General features: G+C 42.9%; 1 protein-coding gene across 7 annotated transcripts in view; it reads right to left on the bottom strand.

Annotated features, from left to right (window-relative positions):
* Positions 1–2030: 2030 nt before the first annotated feature.
* PRDM10 (PR/SET domain 10) overlaps positions 2031–21242 on the bottom strand; it is a 94401-nt gene continuing 75189 nt past the window's right edge. For 3 of the 7 annotated variants that reach the window (XM_032284977.1, XM_032284978.1, XM_032284980.1), the window contains 9 exons: positions 20877–21032; positions 16477–16656; positions 15086–15196; positions 13578–13778; positions 12618–12932; positions 10359–10460; positions 9018–9198; positions 6204–6307; positions 3263–3466 (listed from right to left, as the gene is read on the bottom strand). In XM_032284977.1, the coding sequence (XP_032140868.1) occupies positions 3263–3466; positions 6204–6307; positions 9018–9198; positions 10359–10460; positions 12618–12932; positions 13578–13778; positions 15086–15196; positions 16477–16656; positions 20877–21032 (1554 nt within the window). Of the gene's footprint in view, positions 3467–4093; positions 4221–6203; positions 6308–9017; positions 9199–10319; positions 10461–12617; positions 12933–13577; positions 13779–15085; positions 15197–16476; positions 16657–20876; positions 21033–21242 lie in introns of all 7 variants that reach the window. The other 4 variants (XR_004270801.1, XM_032284975.1, XM_032284976.1 and 1 more) reach the window with 4 other exon arrangements.

Below are 21242 nucleotides of genomic sequence, written 5' to 3'. Positions count from 1 at the left end.
GCCCAGGCTGGAGTGCAATGGTGCAATCTCAGCTCACTGCAACCTCTGACTCCCAGGTTCAAGAAATTCTCCTGCCTCGGCCTCCCAAGTAGCTGAGATTACAGGTGCCCACCACCATGCCAGGCTAATTTTTGTATTTTTAGTAGAGACAGGGTTTTACCATGTTTGCCAGGCTGGTCTCAAACTCCTGACCTCAAGTGATCCACCAGCCTCAGCTTCCCAAAGTGCTGGAATTACAGGCATGAGTTACCACACCCGGTCAGAAGCTGCAATTCTTAAAAGAAAAATCGCTCTGGTAGCGTCACACATACAAACAAACAAATATTTTGTTTATTAAAAAAAAATATTTATTAATTTTTACACCTGCTGCATAGCACAAGACTATTAACACTATAACTCACTGAATGTACAATAAATGTTCACATTTAAATAACAGGATAGGGTCAACATTTTCAACCAGTGGGTCAGCTTTAGCATCTCATGAAGTGCTTTTTAGACCTAGATATCTTAAGAGCTTTTTGAAAGGATACTTCCAAGTCAGAAAACAAGAAGATCAAAACAAGTATTTTTTTTCCAGGATAACAGGAATTTCACATGATGAAATGTCTATTTCCGTTGGTACAAATCAATAATAAAAACAAAATCTACATCCAACCTACTCCAAAATACTCACACTGCACTGAATGAAGTCTACAGTGTCAATGTGTCTTGAGAGAGGCCACAATATCCACACTGGCTACATACATGTTTTCCACATTGAGTCTTCAGATGGCTCATCGTTGGCCATCTCTTCAAATCCAGGTCCTTTTAGAAATCTATGACCTTGGAATGAATGTGCAGAACACCTGATCTGAAAGCCACATGACTTGGCTCGACTGCCATCTGCATCTCTGGCTGATAATATAAAAATTAGTTTTAGAGTCTTTATTTCACATAAGGACCAAAGAAGAAGAAGAAGAAGAGAACTTAGAAGGGAGACAAAGAGGTCCTTCCACAATATTTTCCTCTGTGTATTTTAAAACTTAAAATAACTGAGAGGAGGACGGGTAGGGGGGGAGAAAAAAATAAAAATAAATTAAAAAATTTAAATAACTGCCATAAAATGAACATTCCATTCAGTGACTCTTTTCAATTTTCCAATAAGTTATTCCTGAGGGGAGGAGAGACACCTTACTGGTTCAAATTAAAAAGAACGTTAACAGGGCCAAATTTAAGTTATAAAAGCTAAAACTGGACCTTTAGAAAATTCCACCATTCTTTCCCTAGAAAGTCTTTCTAGATTGGACACTAGGAATATTTGTAATCATTACACTGTGGGAGTTAGGGAACCCAAGTCTGTATTTTGTAATGCAGGGTCAATATTTTCTGTTGAATATCTTTGTCACAAAGATAGAGAGTCCATTTTCGGTTTCCATATCTTTATGAAGCAACTTTCTCAAGTTCTCTTAGTACTCAAAGGTTGGGGAAGAACTACATGAAAGGGGTCTCAGAAATAAAGTGCAAAATCTACATATTAACAAGGTTCTTTCAACAGAACTGTTCACTTTTCAGAAACATGTCTTTATCATAAAGAAGCGACTCTACTTAATTTATAGATCCAGTTTTAGGCGGGGTGCGGTGGCTCACGCCTGTAATCCCAGCACTTTGAGAGGCCCAGGAGGGAGGATCATGAGGTCAGGAGTTTGAGACCAGTCTGACCAACATGGGGAAACCCCGTCTCTAAATTAGCTGGGCGTGGTGGCATGTGCCTGTAATTCCAGCTACTCAGGAAGCTGAGGCAGGAGAATTGCTTGAACCCAGGAGGCGGGGGTTGCAGTGAGCCGAGATTGCACCACTGCACTCCAGCCTGGGTAACAGAGTGAGACTCCATCTCAAAAACAAAAAACAGTTTTTACCCAGAAATGTAAATTAATTAGCGAACTTCATTTGAAATGAAGTAAGGTCTTTCTGTTCTGGAGTAATAAATTCTACCATGCAATAATTATTCTAAAAATGTGTTACTGTGTCACAAAAAGTTGTTAAAATATATACTGGTTTTTTTAATGCCCAACTAACAGTATACTCATAAAGACTGGATTTCTTCCAGATCCCTTGTAACTATCTTAATTATTATAAGCGGTCCCCACATTTTAATTTTTCCCTAAGTGTGAAGTTGATCATCTTATTAAAAGGTCCAGATGAGTCACAATATGTTTACCGTTAAAAGTGTTAAGAAATATGAAATGCCACCTTTCCATTCAACTTTAAAGAATGTTCATTTTAAGACAGCATTAGAAGTACTAAAATACACTGAACACTGTCAGCAAGAGTTAAATGTACACTTGGTAAGAACATGGAATGCATCCTTTACCAATGAATGACAAATGAATCCTGCAAGGCAGAACAAAATTTCAATACTCTCTCTCTCAACAGTTTTGGTAATTTTTCTTGGTACCAATATCTCTTTCTTACCACCACCACAACCAGAGAATGGGAGGCAAAGTTTGAATGTAAGGGTTTAGATTCTGCTGACTTCAAGCAGCCTCTTCTCTTTCAGGGAATCCACCTTGTGAAATAATGAAGAGCTATCAGAACATCAGCTCCTGACCTAATCCACTGAGGACCAGCATCTGTGGAAAGCACTACCAGCAGCCCAACAATAGTTTTCTAAAATAGGGAAGTTAAAAATAAATCAGCAATAAGAAAAATTTAGATGACAGTTATTCCTTCAGAACATCACTGTCAAACTTTTGTTTCATCATTTTTATTTGCTTATTCGACAGGCTTCCTTTGGAAATTACTGAAAACTAAAACTCACAAGATAAAGCAGTTCAGACCTAACACATACCCACAAAATGCCCCTTCTCCTTCGGTGCCATAGCTTGGAATAAGAAGTCCGGTAACCATGGACTTGGCACATCCTTTCTCCACCTTTGGTATGAATACGCCACTTAATATTTCCACAAAGGAAAAGTAAGGCTTGTCAGCGTGTTAAAAAAACAACTCAAGAGCAAGTCCGATTCTCTCCATCTCGTAATCTACTTTCCCCTGAAAGACCTCCATTCCATGGCAAAAACTGAGGGTTTGAAGAGTGAGTTTGATAAAGGTGACCTTGATAAAATAAACCCCAGTGTATGCATGAGAGACGAAACTGCTGTTTCCAAACTCTTGAGTGAATAATAAATCTTACAAAAGAGTTCTAAGTGTCAGAGCTTTCAGACTTATGAAACTCATGTCAGAACAGACATGAGGTGGGTGCTGGACTGGAGCTCCAGGGTAGAAGTCACGGTTTGGTGATGTGCACTTCGCTGCTTCCGTTCCCATTGGTGGTGGTGGTGATGATGTACTGTGTGGTCTGCTGTTGGCTGGTGGTCTGGGGGTCCAAGGAGTCACTGTGTGCAGGAGGCTGGACCTGGACTCCACCAGAAAGGGCAGAAGTCTGCTTTTCTTCCAATTCTGGTTGACTTTCTGACAACACATAATGACCCTAGAGGAGGAAGAAAAGGATCTTTAAACACCTGGGGACTTAAAGGGAGGGTGAAGCTACTGGGGAAGAGAGAAATGTGAAGAAATGTCATAAGGGACCCAAAATAGGCATCTATGAGAGATGCTTTACCTAAGTCCTTTAGAGAGGGCGAATCAGTCACATTAACTGACTACAAAGGTAAGTGCCTTAAAGCAGCACATTAGCAGTTTCAACAAATGATACAGTGAACAGCTTCAGGGACAGTAATTTGCATCATGGTGGCAACATAAGAGGCAAACAAAATGTGCTGTTGTAATGCTCCTAAGAATTCACAAATTCAGAAAAGATGGTTAACTGTCCATTTGATGTCAAGATTAACATAGAATGGATCAAAGAAGAGATATTTAAAGTCTCACTGAAGAGGCAGAATGGCCCTGAAGACAAGTAGCAAGATCTGACTTCAGAATTTCAAAAGACCAGCAAAATCTTAAAAAATAATAAATGGTCCCCAAATTTTATTTTGTCAAGTAAGGTCATTTAAAATATGCTACCATCAAATAGACATTTTAACACTCAAGAGCATAGAAACAACAGTATCTCAGAATAAAATCCTTTATACTGAATAAATTTAGCTTTATGAAAACTTACACATTGTCTTTGTTTTCTTATTTTTCCCCTCATCATGAAAACATCTTCATAGACCTGTAGCTGGCTATTTTGTTACATTAACATTTTTAAAGAAATGTGTCTGTCAGTCAGAAGGAGGGTTGGTCAGCTACAGAACAGAGGAAAAGAGACGTCACAGAGAGACTCTCAGGCAGTAGCCTGTCTTTGCACTTCCCAGAAAAGAGCCATCACCAAATACCCATTTGATTCCTCTAGGGTCAGATGTTCTGAGTTCACCCCACCAAACAACGTTCTGATTATGATTGGCTTTTCCATGTGGGGAGGGGGCTAGTTCTCAACCTAGGGTCCACTGACTCCTAGGGGGTCCATAGGTGGGCTGCAGAGAATACACGGACCCCTGAAAATGTACATTAAATTAGTGTGCAAGTACACTGTGGCAGGGAAAGAGAAACAACCTTCACTACAACCATTCTCGAATGAGTTCCAGGCCAGAAAAAGGTCAAAGTCAATGGGTCCGACAGGGAGCAAAAAAATGCCCCGATCATGGCAATGCATTATTTCATTTTACATTTGTTACTGTTTTCACTGACAATTAATAGTGTTACTATGGATTTACATATCTCTCCTAAGTCTAGTTAATATGACCTTGTGTGCTGAGAAACAGGTGAGCTCTCAGTGTACTTAAAAAAAAAGAAAAGAAAAGAAAAAAAATCAGGTTTTTGAGGCCACTAGTCTAGCTAGCGACCTTCTGAAACCTCTAAGAAAGTCTTCCCTTGGGAATATCTCAATATTCCTAGCCATTGAAGATCACTTTTCCTCTCTCCTAGCTTTAATAAGGTATAATTAAACAAATCAACCTGATTAACATATCCATCGACTCATGCACTTACCTTTTTTTTTTTGTGGCAAAAAACATCTATACTATGTTAACAGTTTTCAAGTGTACCATACATGATTGAGAACACAGCCAGTATGCTGTACCCTAGGTCTCCAGAACGTATCCATCCGGGAGTACTTTCCCTTTTTTGTCTTTTCTGAGACAGTCTCACTCTGTTGCCCAAGCTAGAGCACAGTGGTGCGACCTCTGCTCACCGCAACCTCCACCTCCCAGGTTCAAGCGATTCTCTTGCCTCAGCCTCCCAAGTAGCTGGGATTATAGGGGTGCACCACCACACCCAGGTAATTTTTGTATTTTTAGTAGAGACAGGGTTTCACCATGTTGGCCAGGCTGGTCTTGAACTCCTGACCTCAAGTGATCTGTCCGCCTTGGCCTCCCAAAGTGTCGGAATTATAGGCGTGAGCCATTGTGCCTAGCCAAGAGTGTTTTTCTAAATTCATATGTATGTACTCTGTCTTCTAATAACTTAGAGGCAGGCCAGAACAAACCAGAGAAGGTAAAACAGAAGAAGGAGATACAATCAACACTGTACCTGCCCAACTTAGATAATTTACGGCAATGTTTTTCACCTTTGGGTGGGTGACATGTTTAATACAGCCATAATTGATTCATTATATTATTCTCTCCCAACCTAATTGTGGGCCAATTGTCTTGAGGACTCAATCTTTCCATGAAGCATATAAAAGCGCCCATAAGGGCCGGGTGCAGTGGCTCACAGCTGTAATCCCAGCACTTTGGGAGGTAGAGGTGGGTGGATCACCTGAGGTAGAGATTCTGAGACCAGCCTGGCTAATATAGTGAAAACCCGTCTCTACTAAAAACACAAAAATTAGCCAGGTATGGTGGCGCCCGCCTGTAATTCCAGCTACTTGGGAGGCTGAGGCACTAGAATCGCTTGAACCCAGGAGGTGGAGGTTGTAGTGAGCTGGGATTGTGCCACTGCATTCCAGCCTGGAGACAGAGGACTCTTTCTCAGAAAAAAGGCACTCATAGGGATGGAGCTAGGACCATTGCAGTTACTGAACAGATACTTATTGAGCATTTGCTATATCCCAGCCTCCTGAACAGGGCACTGAGGATAAAGTGATAAAGCCCAAGACCCAGCTTTCAAAGAATTCATCGTCTACTGTGAGAAAACAGAGAAAGCCATCATTAAAACATAAGTGGTGATAAGAGTGATTGTATAGCACCACAGGTCGGACAGGAAAAACCCGACCGAGTAGCATAGCTTACCGGAGTAACCGCCTTCACCTGGCCAGTAGTAACTGGAGTCGCCACACCGCTGTCTGTAATCACGAACTGACCTGGGGGAAGCGTCATCATTTGAATCTCAGATGCTAAAAAACAGGAAATATTCATAGTTCAGTGGTCTCGGATTTTAACACAAGTTTTAGAAACAAAAACAGAACCAGTAGCCACAATCCCCACTGATTTGCTTGCCACGACAGTCTCACAATGATGTGATTTCTTGGTACAGTGAAAGCATCTCTGCTAATTGAGAAGAGGCTGGTATGCAGCTACCCAGTGTCAGAGACAGTCAGTACATTCCCCTTCAAATGTGGCTTCTCAATATCCACAAAGGATTTGGTAAACAAAGGAAATGAATCAGCTATTTAAAGCATTTGTCCTGCCTTTCTTGTACAAAGTGTACCTGAGAGTAACTTGGTAGTTAAGGCAAAATTTTTTATTTATAAAAGTTTTCTAGCTAATGAATAAGGATGCTAGAATCATGGCCAGGCACAGGGACTCATGCCTGTAATCTAGCACTTTGGGAAGCCAAGGGAGGACAATCACTTGAGCCCAGGGGTTTGAGACCAACTTAGCCAATATAGTGAGACCCTGGCTCTACAAAAAATTTTAAAAATTAGATCACATGTGGTGGCCCACACCTATAAGCCCAGCACTTGGGGAGTCTAAGGTGGGTGGATCACTTGAGCCCAGGTCAAAGCTGCAGTGAGCCATGATCATGCCACTGCATTCTCCAGCCTGAACAACAGAGCAAAACCCTGTCTCGAAGAGTCTTTTTCTTTTAGAGATATATACCAAAATATTTATGGATGAGGTGATACGATGAAGCATTATTCAGTTGGAGGATGGAAGATAATGATGGGTGCATATATGAGACAAGGCTGGGTGTAAGTTGGTAACTGCTGAGGCTGGTCAATGGGTATAGGATGGCTCATTACACTCCTCTCTCTACTTTTATGTTTTTATATTTTTTCCTAATAAATTTCAGTCCCAGAATCTTTCTACAGATTAGAATGCTAACTCCTCCTATTATTACCATGAGTATCTTCATCATTCCACTTTTGCTTTTTTGAGATGGAGTCTTGCTCTGTTGCCCAGGCTGGAGTGTGGTGGCATGATCTTCACCTCCCAGGCTCAAGCAATTCTCCTGCCTCAGACTTCTGAGCAGCTGAGATTACAGATGCCCACCACCACACCTGGCTAATTTTTTTGTATTTTTAATAGAGATGAGGTTTCACTATGTTGGCCAGGCTGGTCTCAAAATCCTGACCTCAGGTGATCCGCCTGCCTCAGCCTCCCAAAGTGCTGGGATTACAGGTGTGAACCACCATGCCCGGCCCACTCCACTTTCCGTAACAGGAATTACACTGAGTACAGAGGTCAGTCTGTTCACCAGATTCTACAGGTAAGACAGTCTTTCCCCAACTGGAAACCAGATCCAGCCCTCGCTGTGACCCCTAATTTGTTTAAGAGTATAGATTATGGCCAGGCATGGTGGCTCACGCCTGTAATCTCAGCACTTTCGGAGACTGAGGTGGATCACCTGAGATCAGGAGTTCGAGACCAGCCTAGCCAACGCAGTGAAACCCTGTCTCTACTAAAAATACAAATATTAGCCAGGTGTGGTAGCGTGCACCTGTAATCCCACCTACTGAGGAGGCTGGGGCAGGAGAACTGCTTGAACCCGGGAGGCAGAGGTTGCAATGAGCCGAGGTTGCACCATTGCACTCCAGCCTGGGCAACAAAGTAAGACTCAGTCTCAAAAAAAAACACTACAGCTTGTAAAAATAACTAGATGGTAGAGTTTGAGCCTGACTCTGTAGCAAATCTATGTAACATAGCCAAGGCTCAATCATGACAAAGACGGGCCCCCCAAAAAGAAATCAACAGAAGAAAGATCAACACTGACCTTCTCAGCACCTGCTCCTCCTACTTGTGACTACTGAGGTCTGTTTCCTCTACTCCTGTTCCTTCCACATCTTCCATGATAAAGGTCTCATGCTTCCTGTTTCCCCACCAACATGTTTACCTTCTCTGACCTCTGTCAGTCAGCCTGTTACTGTTTCCATAGATGAAGCTCAGGGTTTGGGAATCAACTACTCATATCTCTCTCTCCCTTACTAGATGATGGTCTCTTTGAGCCAAAGACTATTTTCTTTGGAGCAGCAGCACAGTGGGGTGGTTTAGAGTCTACACTCTGAAGCCAGACTGCCGGGGATCCAAACCTCTGTTTCCTAGCTCTTAGAAAAAGTGAACGTCTGGGAACTGTCTTATCTGTAAAATGCAAATAACAATTGTACTTACCTGATAGGTTGTTGTGAATACTGACTGTGATATATATGGTTCAGAATCATTCTGGGCAATATAGTAAGAGCTTAATGAAAATTGGTTAACATTATTATTGTGTGGTGTTACTGATATAAATGAGAATATTAATCTTGGCATAGCCAGGCCCTAGTGCAATGATTGATACACAGGCATTCTACAAATATTGGTGGAAAGGATGAATTAGCACCGTCAACATAGCGTATATCCATCTATATTACTATTTAAATTACACAGCTGCATTTCCTCCAGCAATATACCTGACGTTTCAAAAATGTCACATCAGGGTAGCTCCCTGAATCAGAATGCTAGACCTTGAGTTTTGTCACGAAACTCATTGAAGTATATGCACTACAGAGTGGACAAAATGGCCAATAGATACTTTAAAATTTTATCATAAAGCTGAAGAAATTATGACACATGGCTGGAGATCCCCCGCCTCTGACCTACATGGCATTGTCCCATCTTACTTACAATAGCCACGGAAGGAATTCCAAGTGCTGGGCAGGTACGTGTGCTGCACAGAGGAATTCTGCTGCTGCTGCTGCTGCTGCTGCAGAGCCTGGCCCTGTGTGGAAGAACTGCCCTGGATGTGGGAGGGGCTGAGTCCCTGCTGAGCCTGCTGGGCTGAGGGACTCAATGGCTGCGCAGATACCTGGGGAGAAACAGAAAGCAATGGTAGGGAATTATGAACTTCTAATATACTGAAGATGTACAAAAAACTGAAGGAAGTAAATCAGACTAATATGAATTATAATACTGAAACTATCATTGCTATTATTGAAAGTAATACTTTAAATAAGAATAAAATCAATGAAAAGCAAGCATGACTATGAAATTCTAATTTGTTTTCAAAGGATTCTCTACCAGAGTATGCAAAAAATTAATTTCCATCAACTTGTTACAAAGATAAATGAAAGAAAATATAATTACCTACATTATATAAGGTTAAAAATAATGGGAGGTGAAATCACTTGCCTGTGTCACAAAGCTAATCTGGAACACAAAATGAAACAGAACCCAGAGGTCACCACTTCCATTAACCAGCGCTGGCTAATCCCACCCGGCTGGTGGAGTTTGGCACAGGTTGGTGAACGCCTGACAACAGGATGAGGCCAGCGCTCTCCAGCTGTCACACTGCAATGCCGCTCCAAACTACCCTCCCAGCTTCCTTTCCAAACGCCATTTCCTGTTAGTAATCTAACAGAATAACTGTTTTCTATAAATGTACCACATTTATACCACATTAATGTACGTTTTCCATCACAGCATGAGCTTATTCAGATCAGAATGCCTTCCCCAACTATTATGTCAGAACTGTACCCCTCCTTCAAAACCTCTTTCAAAGACAGCTTCTTCTACAAAAATGCCCTGGGTTATCTCCTAAATCTAATCTCTCCCTCTCTGAACTTCGAGAACTTATATATGTATCTAATATCAGACGCAAGCATACAAACACAGTAACATACAATATACCATAATACTCCACAAAGCCACTATTCCAAATCATTGCATTTAGAATGGAAGGCAAAGGCCACTGTTGTTTCTAGGATGTCATATCACAGGGCTCCATGTGGGCAGAAGCAGCCAATAGCTTAATGTGTGTCCATAATACCAATATAAAAATTGGAGGCAAAGGTATGATCCTTTAATAAAAAATCCAGAAACAACAGTATCTCAGTAGCTGAGGTCTAAAGAGAAAGTCCTCCCTCTCATTAACTCCAATAGTACCTGAGGCCATGCTAATGCCTCCAAATAGTCTGTGGAACAGGGTACCTGGGCCGAGGACGGGGCCGAGGCGGTGGGCTCGCTGACCTGGATGTGCTGCACCTGGATGGCATGCTGGGGGTAGGGCTGAGGATCGTGGAGCTGGCCTACATCCACAGTGGACTGCTGTGACTGGTGAGGGGAGGTGGCCTGAAGGGAGAAAAAACAGGCCCAGAAACCAGATATATATTGATTGAGGTTAAGGGAAATCCTTCTAGAGAAAAGGTTCAGTTAAAAAACAGTATCCTAGCTGGGGGCAGTGGCTCATGGCCTATAATTCCAGCACTTTGGGAGACCAAGGCAGGTGGGTCACTTTAGCCCATGAGTTCAAGACCAGCCTGGGCAACATGGCAAAACCCTGTCTCTACAAAAAAATATAAAAACTAGCCAGGTGGCGGGGCATGGTGGCTCATGTCTATAATCCCAGCACTTTGGGAGGCTGAGGCGGAGGGATCGCTTTGAGACCAGCCTGACCATCATAGTGAAACCTGTCTCCACTAAAAATACAAAAATTAGCTGGGTATGGTGGCGGGTGCCTGTAATCCCAGCTACTTGGGAGGCTGAGGCAGAAGAATCACTTGAACATGGGAGGCAGAGGTTGCAGTGAGCTGAAATCGTGCCACTGCACTCCAGCCTGGGCAACAGAGAGACTCCATCTCAAAAAAACATTAGCCAGGCATGATGGCATGCCTATAGACCCAGCTATTGATGAGGCAGAGGTAGGAGGAATATCTGAGTCCAGGAGGTTGAGGTTGCAGTGAAACATGATTGTGCCACTGCACTTCAGAGTGAGACCCTGTTTCAAAAAAAAAGAAAAAAAAAAAGAAAAACCTATATCCCAATATATGCCAACAGAAATAGAAGAATGGAAGGAATTTCAGTTCCAATGCTGCATTCCCGGATAGGCCACACCTAGGCCAAGCCAGACAACAGAATAGAAAAAGATCGTTTAAAGAACTTTGCTTCTAACACATAAGCCGCTAATGTTATTAGATTCTGGAAGAGAAGGCAGAGGGAAGATAGTTCTGACAGTAAGCTGAAAAAGTTGTCGGGAATCAAAAATTTCAGTTGCATTTAATGATCTACCCTTTATCAATTAAAAGAGATCAAAGAATAGAATTTGCTTTTAGTTTGTCGCTATTAACCCACTAGAACAGAGGTCCTTAACCTTTTATGTACCAAGAACATCTTTGAAACAGTGGCTAAAGTACAGGCCCTTTTTCTAGAACAGTGTACCTATACATCATACTTTACTTTACAGGCAGCCTGAGGGACTCCTAAGTTCCTCCAAAGCCTAAAGTTAAAAACCCTCCACAAGAAAAACAAGACAAAGAATAGTCAATGACAGTGACAACTTCCAATGTCCTGTTCCCACGTTAGTTTTAAATTTTCAGAGACCAAATGATTTCAAAGCAACAAGTTTGTTCATTTGTGCCTTGGGGACACTTCTCCTCAGTGTAATTAAATGAAACAACAGTTCTGGGAGAATTCTTTCATTTAGCTCCTTAGTAAGAATGAGTTCTTCATTATCTGGTAGAAGGAACACAGTTTTACCTCTTTACTAAGAAGGCACTGATTGATACTCAGAGATTGAATCAATATTCTTTTTTTTTTTTTTTGACACAAAGTTTCACTCTGCTGCCTGGGCTGGAGTGCAATGGTGTGATCTCGGCTCACTGCAACCTCTGCCTCCCAAGTTCAAGCAATTCTCCTGCCCCAGCCTCCTGAGTAGCTGGGATTACAAGCACCTGCCACCACACCTGGCTAATTTTTGTATTTTCAGTACACATGGGTTTTTGCCATGTTGGCCAGGCTGGTCTTGAACTCCTGACCTCAAGAGATGTGCCCACCTTGGTCTCCCAAAGTGCTGGAATTACAGGCGTGAGCCACTGTGCCCATCCATCAATACTGTTCTTTACAACCTCTCTTTGATATAAGACATTTGATACGCAGGTCATGATTTATCAAGCTGGCTCATTACCAAGTAGCCAACCAGGATGGTAAAAGATAAGGATTCAGAAAAGGCTCAGAAACAGGTGCTGTGGCTACTGTCCTGCCACAGCACAGGAGGCTTGTACATGCTGGAGCCTAAAATCTCCTGGCTACTATAGACAGAAATCTCTTACACTGCTAAGGCCAGAGGCCTCATTAGCCTGAAAGGGGAAGGGGCATTTTACAAATGCCCAAGGCTCAGAACTTCCACGCAGAAGAGCATTACATAGATCCCAGCCCCAGCTCTGCGAATGAGGTGCTGGTGGCAGGCAATACGGCATTCATAAGGCAAAGGGAAACAGAGGCATGCAGTACCGGGGCCACTTGCACCACTTGAAGCTGTATGTGCTGAGGCTGCTGGAGCCCAGACGCCGACTGCGACACAGGGATGTACTGAATTCTCGGGTAATCCCCCTGCGGCGTTCGGTAGTCTGTCGTTAAGGTCTGGGACAGTTCTGTCATTGCTTGGGTGAGCAGGTCCGTCGTCACCACGGTCTCTCCAGTGGCGCTGTCTGTAGTTAAAACTGCTGGGGTGGCACTGATCACAGCTGTCGTCAGTGGTGTGTGTATGGTGTTGGAGAGCTGGGCGAACTCCGGATGCTTCTTTCGAATGTGCTGGACCATTTTGGTCTGAAAAAGCAAGGCAAGAAAGAAGAATAATTATTAGAATTTGTGATTTTCCATTTTTCTCATATGTAAATCCTCCAAAGATTCCTAAAGTCTGTTATCTTATGTCTTAAAAAAAGAAAAATCAGAGCAACACTGACTCTATGCCTGTACTTCCTGGGGTAACATAATGCTATAAAAGCAGGAAAGAGGGTGGGGAAGAAGCAAAACCTCACTTGACCCCACACCATGAGCAAGGTCCGAATACACAAATACCCCCCTTAACTAGTACCTGCAGCAATCAATCACAATGCCCCCAGCCAAAATGACCTCCTTTCTAAAGCCATCACTTAACTTTCTATGTGGTGCTTCCATAAGCCTAAACTCACCAAATACGAGCACAGAATATTCAAATATGAGGCCCTCTGCAGGCCAAGGGAAAAGGAAAGCAGCCAGCTGTTCGGGCTGTTGTTCGGCACTAATTCTGGGGGAGGTCCCGCAGTATTCTCTTTCCATTCTCTGCTGTGGTCCCTGTTTACAGGGACTAGGACAACATCTCTTTCAACTCAGAAGGAGCCATCCAGGCCATGTGGATGAGACGCCATCTTCCCTTAAGAGATTCCTTACACGGCAGTTTTGACCTCAGCTTTAGTCAGAAAGTCTCCCTACCTTGCTACTGTACTGCTTGGAGCAGTGGGGACAGCAGACGGGAGGGGTGGCGATGGTGCCTGTCAGCTGGGTGTGTGTGCTCAGCATGGGGTCTGGCTCGCCAGGACCAGCTGGCCGGAGTTTCCGAATGCTCGGTGGCAGCTCTGCTCCTGGGTGGTTCTTCAGAATGTGGGCTTTGCGCTTGCTGGCACTTTTATAAACCTGCAAATGCAAATGCCTGGCTGTGAAAGCAGTATACAGCTCCACGTTCTTGCTTGAAGCAAACTAGCAATTTCATTACAAGAAAATGAGGAAAAGTATTCATGTAGTCCCAAAGAAACTATATATATATATAGGTCCAGCACATATATATAAACAGATCTATTGAAGGACACAAGGATATATTACAAATCAGAATAAAATAAGAACATAATATAGATATGCTAGGTTTCTTCCTTTGATTTATAAATCTAAGATAATAACTGTGAAAATACCCTTTATCCTCAAGTTTAAAATTTGGATATGATACACAGACACAGGAAGAGAACTGTTTTTAAGGTTCATCCACTTCACATGAGAACTGCCTGTGAAAGCTCTCATGATATATGCAGCTGAAGACCAGGAGCCCGAGAATCTTCCAAATGGCAACGTCAATAGCAACTGCTATCTTTAGTGGAGAATCTATGTTCAAAAATGTTTCTCACTTTTAAACTGATATAGCTACATTATATAAGGAAAGGATGGCTGGGCGTGGTGGCTCACGTGTATAATCCCAGCACTTTGGGAGGCCAAGGTGGGGGGAATCACCTGAGGTCAGGAGTTCAAGACCAACCTGGCCAACATGGTGAAACCCCATGTCTACTAAAAATACAAAAATCAGCCGGGTGTGGTGGGGGAGCCTGTAATCCCAACTACTCAAGAGGCTGAGGCAGGAGAATCACTCAAACCCAGGAGGTGGAGGTTGCAGTGAGCTGAGATCATGCCACTGCACTCCAGCCTGGGAGACAGAACAAGTCTCTGTCTCAAAAAAAAAAAAAAAAAAAAAAAAAAGGAGGGGAAACAATATTACAGTGAAACAATAAATACATATTCTCTGTCTTTTCTGTAACTACACAAAAATAACAGAATAGTATAAGTGGAGTATTCCACCACAAAGCTTTCCCAACCCCTTCCACCTTATAGAAACCCCAAATCTACAATATATTTTATAGGCCATATCATAAACACTCTTGTTTTAGGGCCTAGGAACTTGAAATTAATTCACACAGTATGCACTTAGTAATAGCCTCTTCTTGTGTAACAAAAATCACAGAGAGAAGGGAAGTAAGAAAAATGGTCAATTATTTCTTAAGAAAAAAAAATTGGCTTAAAGTAAGACTAATTTTAGTCCTTTCTTGTCTGAATGGAGACTACTGAGAGACAGGGAACCATCTGGTAAGAATAACAAAAAGATCGTGGTATGTATTTGTAAATGTGGACAAGTCAGCTCTAAGCAGGGAGCCCCAGGGGCATGAATGTTTCCCTTTTACCTTATCGCAATACTGACAGAAGTAATCACGGTTGGGCTTTATGATGGGTAGGGTTAACTCTGGCACCTCTTCTATCTTCATGTCTGGATGTCTCTTTGATAAGTGATTTACCTAAAGTGAAAACAAAGAGCAAATGAGAAAAAGGGACCCTATTAACCAAACAGAAGCTGCACAAATGCCTCTGATAATGATGGCCAGAAGCTGAAATTCTCTGAAGCAATGCTTCCAAATAATAAGGCATTTGACCAGAACCAGCATCACCAGACCCAACTGACACCAAAGCACTCACAGTCGTGGTTAACAGAAGTTAACATAATTCACCAAACAATTGTAGGTGAATTCAGTGTGGTGAATTCAGCCATCAACAGTCTTTGGCTGAAAGAAATACTGTTAGAAAAAGGAAAATTACACTGGTATGAATTTCTTTGGTGAATTCTCCTCATGCAAACCTGTCTTTCATTATTTAATGCCCTAGCCTTACTAAGAACGTGGAATGAGATACAGACTACGGTTCTGAATTTTAAATATTGCTCTATGGCTTTCCAGCTCCTGGCAGAAATAGATTCTGCACCTGTAACAAGGTCAAAATGAGTTGAGAGCAGAGCACGAGCTGTCTTGATGCTTCAGCTAACCTGGATGCACACACCCTGCTTTGATGGAAAGCTTCCTTCTACTGCTGTTTGGTATCTGGAAAAGAGAGGCATTAAAAGGGTATAGCTGGGGGCTGGGCGCAGTGGCTCGCACCTGTAATCCCAGCACTTTGGGAGGCCAAGACAGGTGGATTACCTGAGGTCAGGAATTTGAGACCAGCCTGGCCAACATGGTAAAACCCCATCCAACTAAAAATATAAAAATTAGCCAGGGATAGTGGCAGATGCCTGTAATCCCAGCTACTCAGGAGGCTGAGGCAAGACAATCGCTTGAACCCAGGAGGGGGAGGTTGCAGTGAGCTGAGATCGCACCACTGCACTCCAGCCTGGGCAACAAAAGTGAAACTCCATCTCAAAAATAAATAAAATAAAATAAAACAGAACAGCTGGGGAGGAGGCAAATATCCCAAAAGAAAATACATACAGGAACACAAAAGAGGGAAATAAAATAGGGTGAGAGCAGAGATTGAGATGGGTAAAGAAAAACAATGAAAAAAAATGAAAAGTGACGGAAAAAGACCTCTTGCAAGAATTGACCCAAAAAGCAGTAAGAGAGGGCAAAGGGAGACTAGAAAAGAAAGAACTCCAAATTGGGAATTGTTTCCCTCTGTTTCTTCCCCTGGACATTGACAAAACCATTGATCAACATAACTTAGCACAGAATACAACACAAAAGTGACCATCATCGACAGAAATGAGGTGTGCAGGGAAGACAGGAACCCGCAGTCTCTTGACACTGACCAGCATGCCGCGCCGCCGGAAACCCATCATGCACAGGCGGCACTTGAACGTGAAGCTGTCGTAGTCTGTGGACGTGATGCGAGGCTTGAACGTCTTGGAGCGGCTGATGCGGTCAGCTTTCTTGGCCTCCCTCTCGGGATTATGCATCCTCTGCATGTGTTCCCGTAGCTTGTCTTTTCGCTATTTAGAGAGAATTTTTTAAAACGGGGTAGACATGGGGGTAGAAAAATTTTAAGTGAAGGGATAATTTTAAAAATCAATAGAAATTAGCAGTCACCACAAGCCTCCAAGAGACATCTGAGTTGCTGGAACACTAGGACATGGGAAGACATGTTAAAAGTGGCTGGGAGTTACTCTGTTCACTAGCAAATATGTACATTCCAATAAGCCTTGGTTTAAAATGACCATTAAATAGGAAAGATACATACTAACTTTTGAGAATAAAGACTGCACTTACGTAGAGAAGATTAAAGAGAACATGGAATAAGTCTGGTATAAAAGAACTAAAGACAAATTGACAATGAATAATAGGTAGCACCAGATTTTGGAAGCCACGTGTAGGCTGGATGCGGTGGCTCACGCCTGTAATCCCAGCATATTGGGAGGCAGAGGCGGGCAGATCACCTGAGGTCAGGAGTTTGAGACCAGCCTGGCCAACATGGCAAAACCCTGTCTCTACTAAAAATACAAAAATTAGCTGGGTGTGGTGACGGGTACCTGTAATCCCTGCTACTTAGGAGGCTGACAGAGCAAGGCTCTGTCTAGAAAAAAGAAAAAAGCCATGCGTATACTCAATTCCCACACATTTTAGCAAATATATTTTTCTAAATCCCAAAAGAATTTAAGAATCTCCTATCTTGTGGATTTAGAATCTCTCACCTTACAGAATTAGAAGTTTAAGTAAACAAATCCATTGTTTACTATGGATGGAGCATGGGGCCCAGAGCTCAGCTCCTGGTTTCACTATCTAGTGATACATGCTCACGTGAGTCCATGGAGAGAGTCAGACAGAGCCCATCCCGAATAAAAACAAAGTGCCAGCTCCCTGATCCAGTGAGGCTTTCTGCTCTAGGACACATGAATAAACTGTTATTAGTCCCATAAAGATTCTGGGCCTTTCTACAAATCCAGTTCTTCCCACCTTTTGGCACAGGGACTTTTTAAGGACTTCCTTTTTCAGCACGTTTACTCAATGAATATTCCTTGAGTGCCTACCAAGTATCAAGGAGCAGGCTAAGGGCCGAGCTCCAGTGCCAGGCTTCCCTCCCTCTTCTGCTACAATGCATGCGATCCAACTCCTCTTTCTTCCTATCCCACCTGCCTTCACTTCTGGAAAGCCCAGGAGGGAATGTTCAGAGCTTCGTAGACTATAGTGGGATTTGGATTAAGGACACTGCCAAATGACACTATCTTTCTTTAGTGTAGACACAGCAATGAAACATTGTTGCTTTGCCACTTTTTTTTTCCTTTTCCTCTTCCTCCTCCTCCAATCCTCCCAAATTTCCACTTTTTTCCAAGCCTCAACATCCACTAGTTCCCCCATCTATTCCCTTTAAACAACCAGTTTACCTTAACTGAATTACCACATAAATTGCAAAGCCTAACTCAAATATCACACTATGCCATGCACATCGTGACAAGCACACGTGTTGGGTGCCAAATCTCCATGAGGTCTTTCCATCCTAACATCCCCCAAACCAAATCTGCTATCTGCCCCCACTCCTTCTGCCGAAGTCATGCTTTTTGGTACCAGTGGTGTTCCCAAACATCCAGCCTCTCAAGTGGCAAATCTCCATTCCTTGCTGTCCACCCTTCCCCCTTTCATCCAAGTGCAAGGTCTTGTCAGCCTCCCACAACGCCTGTCTTGAACATGGCCCCTCTTCTCCACACCCACTGCCTCTGCCTGAATTAGCCCAGCTCTGAAACGCCTAGGGCTCACTTCCTGGTAAGTCTAATTACTTGGCACAGTGTGCTGGCTTAACTTGCTTCCCTGGCTTCCTCTTGCCACTGCCTCCATCACTCTCCCTCTCCCCATCTCCTGATCATGGCATTGCCACATCCCTGCTGCTGCCTCTGCTTGAGATGCCGATATCCCTCCCTCGCTCCTCACCTTTCCCTTTCCCTAGCTGGCAAACTCTTTCCCACCCATGAGTAGATTCAAAAGTGTCACTGTATCTATGATATCTCCCCTACACCTGAAATCAGTGAAACCCTCTCACAGCACTTTATTCTTTTCTCTATGCTAGTGTGAGCTCCCTAAAGTCAGAAAGTCCCACCTTGACTTTAATGCTGCCCTCATGGAGCTTACACTTAGCAGGACGGGCAATTGTGATACACAAATGCTATGACAAAGTCACCAGGAAAAGCCCTGTGGGAATTCATGGGAGAAGCAGCACTTAATCCAGGGATCAGGAAATGCCACATATGAAGTGACATTAGCCAGGTGAAGGGATACAACAGTTTGAAAGTACGTTTCAAGTCAGGAACGGGAGGGAGAACAAGTACAAAGGCCCAAGGAGAGAGAGTATGCCACATGGGTGAGGCTACGTAGTTCAGGCAGGTCACCCCGAGTGCACAGGGAGGCGGGAGCCAGAGAGACTGGCAGGAGGCAGATCTTGTAGCATTTTAGAAGTAACAAGAACTTCGGGATTTATTTGCATGACGAGCTATTAAAGAGTTTTTTGGAAAGGACGTGGCATCAGAGCTGTTCTCCAGAAAAACTACTCTGATTCTAGTTTGAAAATAAGCTAGGAAGGTAGGTGGTAGTGGTTTTGTGCTGTGTCAACTTGGCTAAGAGGAACTACATTTGAAGAGAATCTCCTTCCCAGCATGGTTCCGAGTTGGGAGTTAGCCAAAGAGAAACTCACACCAGCCTGGAAGGTGGAAAGGAAGCAGCCCTGTGCTGCTCTAGATGGTGGCAAGTAGAAGTACCTGTGGGTCCCTACTTTTCCTCTCTTTCCCACCCAGCCACCAGCTGTCTTCCTTACTGCCAGCCCTGCTGGCCAGCTCTGAATCTGCCACCAGATGCGGTGACATGGTCTTCCACAAACTCCACCAGCTCTCCTTCCTGCACCCCCCTGCAGGTGGAGGTGCCTGGTTCCCAGAGTCCCAGGTAAGTTTCCATTTGACCACCCAGACCAATGCTTCTGTGGGCATACTGCCGAGTTCCAACCTCCCAGCTTCTCCCTTCTGACCCTCACTTTTCCATCTGCTATAATTAAGTTCTTAGTCCTATAAGAAAATCATCTTCTGTAACACTCATAGTGGTTCTGCTTCTCTGATTGAACTGTGATGAATATACTGGGTGAAAGGGAGAAAATGAAAGCAAGTAGAGACATTAAAACAAAATTCCAAGGTGTTAAAATATGATATCTGGCACAAAATGAAAAATCAAAAAAATATTGGCTGGATGGGATGGATGGATGGCCAAACAGTATCACAAAACAGGAATCTTTTTAGATACATATATATATATATATATATAGATATATATATATGTATGTATGTATTTTTAATTTAAGAATAGAAAAATCCCAGACCTATTTATGCTTTTCACATTGGAGTTCTCTACAGAATTCTAAATTGTGCTACTATATATTAAAAGCCATTAGATTATATTCTGTAACACACTTAACCATAAAGCAAGTTCTGAAAATTCTATTTCTCTTGACTTTCTTTCCATTTGTTATAAATATACCCTTAATTTTCCTCTCCTGAATCCATTTGATTCTTTCCGATTTCCATGAGAGTGTGACCTACAATCACATTCAGCAGAACGTCTTCCAATGACATTTTGCAGAATCACCTGATTTTCCAATGAAGCACATTTCATTGTTTTTACATTTATTTATTTAACTCTTATTTTTGGGTCCCCTGCAGGGTTTTGCTTGGCTTCTTTTAAGTTCCAGGTGGGTTACTGACACTTATTACATTTTACTTTAATCTTTGAGGTCATTAACATTCTCCAAAGTAGTCTAAGCCTTCTCAGCATTCTTCAGATTTCCCTGTATCAGATCAGAGTCCTGCTGCCTGCGAGCCTCAATTACTGGTCCTTACCCAGTGCTCAATAAAAACCTCTTAATCTGAATGGTAAGTAAAGATATTGGTCTGTTAGTAAATCTCAACAGCAATTTAGTTATAATGTCATTATACATTTGGATTCTTTTAGGAGATGCATTTTTACTCTACTTGTTTGGAGATTTGAATTAACTGTCTTGAGGAATTAAGTAAATTTCCCCCCTTAATTTTATAACTAAGTCAAACACAAGGCCCAAAGTGCACTCAGGTCCAGTTTATCAGAACTGGGTGATAAACCGATGAAATGAACAGGCATTTACCCTCAGCTTGCGATAATTCCAGCGGCCACGAGAACCACCTTGGGCTGTGTCTTCCTGTCATACCTTAAATTGCTTCCCACAGGTGGAACACAGGAAGTCTTTGCGGTCCGAATGCCGGAGCATGTGGAGTCGCAGTTTGTCCGGGCGACAGAAGGCCTTGTCGCACTCTGTGCACTGGTAGATCTTTTCGGAGTGGAAGCTGCGCACGTGTTTTTTCACCTGGTAGTAAAAACCATGGAAAAACTCAGGGGACACAGGCACCAAAGGAAATGACCAAAGGCAGCTTGTCAACGCTAGAGGGAGCCAAATGCATTACCATGGGTTTTCATCAACCCCGAGGAGGAATCCAATCAGATGTGATAATTGGCCTCAATAACACATACTGTCCCTGTCACAAAGAAACAAAACAAGTAGCCAGAAAGCCTTGGA

This window comes from Sapajus apella, unplaced genomic scaffold (assembly GCF_009761245.1).
Source record: "Sapajus apella isolate SASKATOON/1434 unplaced genomic scaffold, GSC_monkey_1.0 scaffold16, whole genome shotgun sequence".
NCBI classification, from domain to species: Eukaryota; Metazoa; Chordata; class Mammalia; order Primates; family Cebidae; genus Sapajus; species Sapajus apella.
The sequence above is the reverse complement of the archived record's forward strand: the minus strand, read 5'-3'. Positions and strand labels throughout refer to the sequence as shown.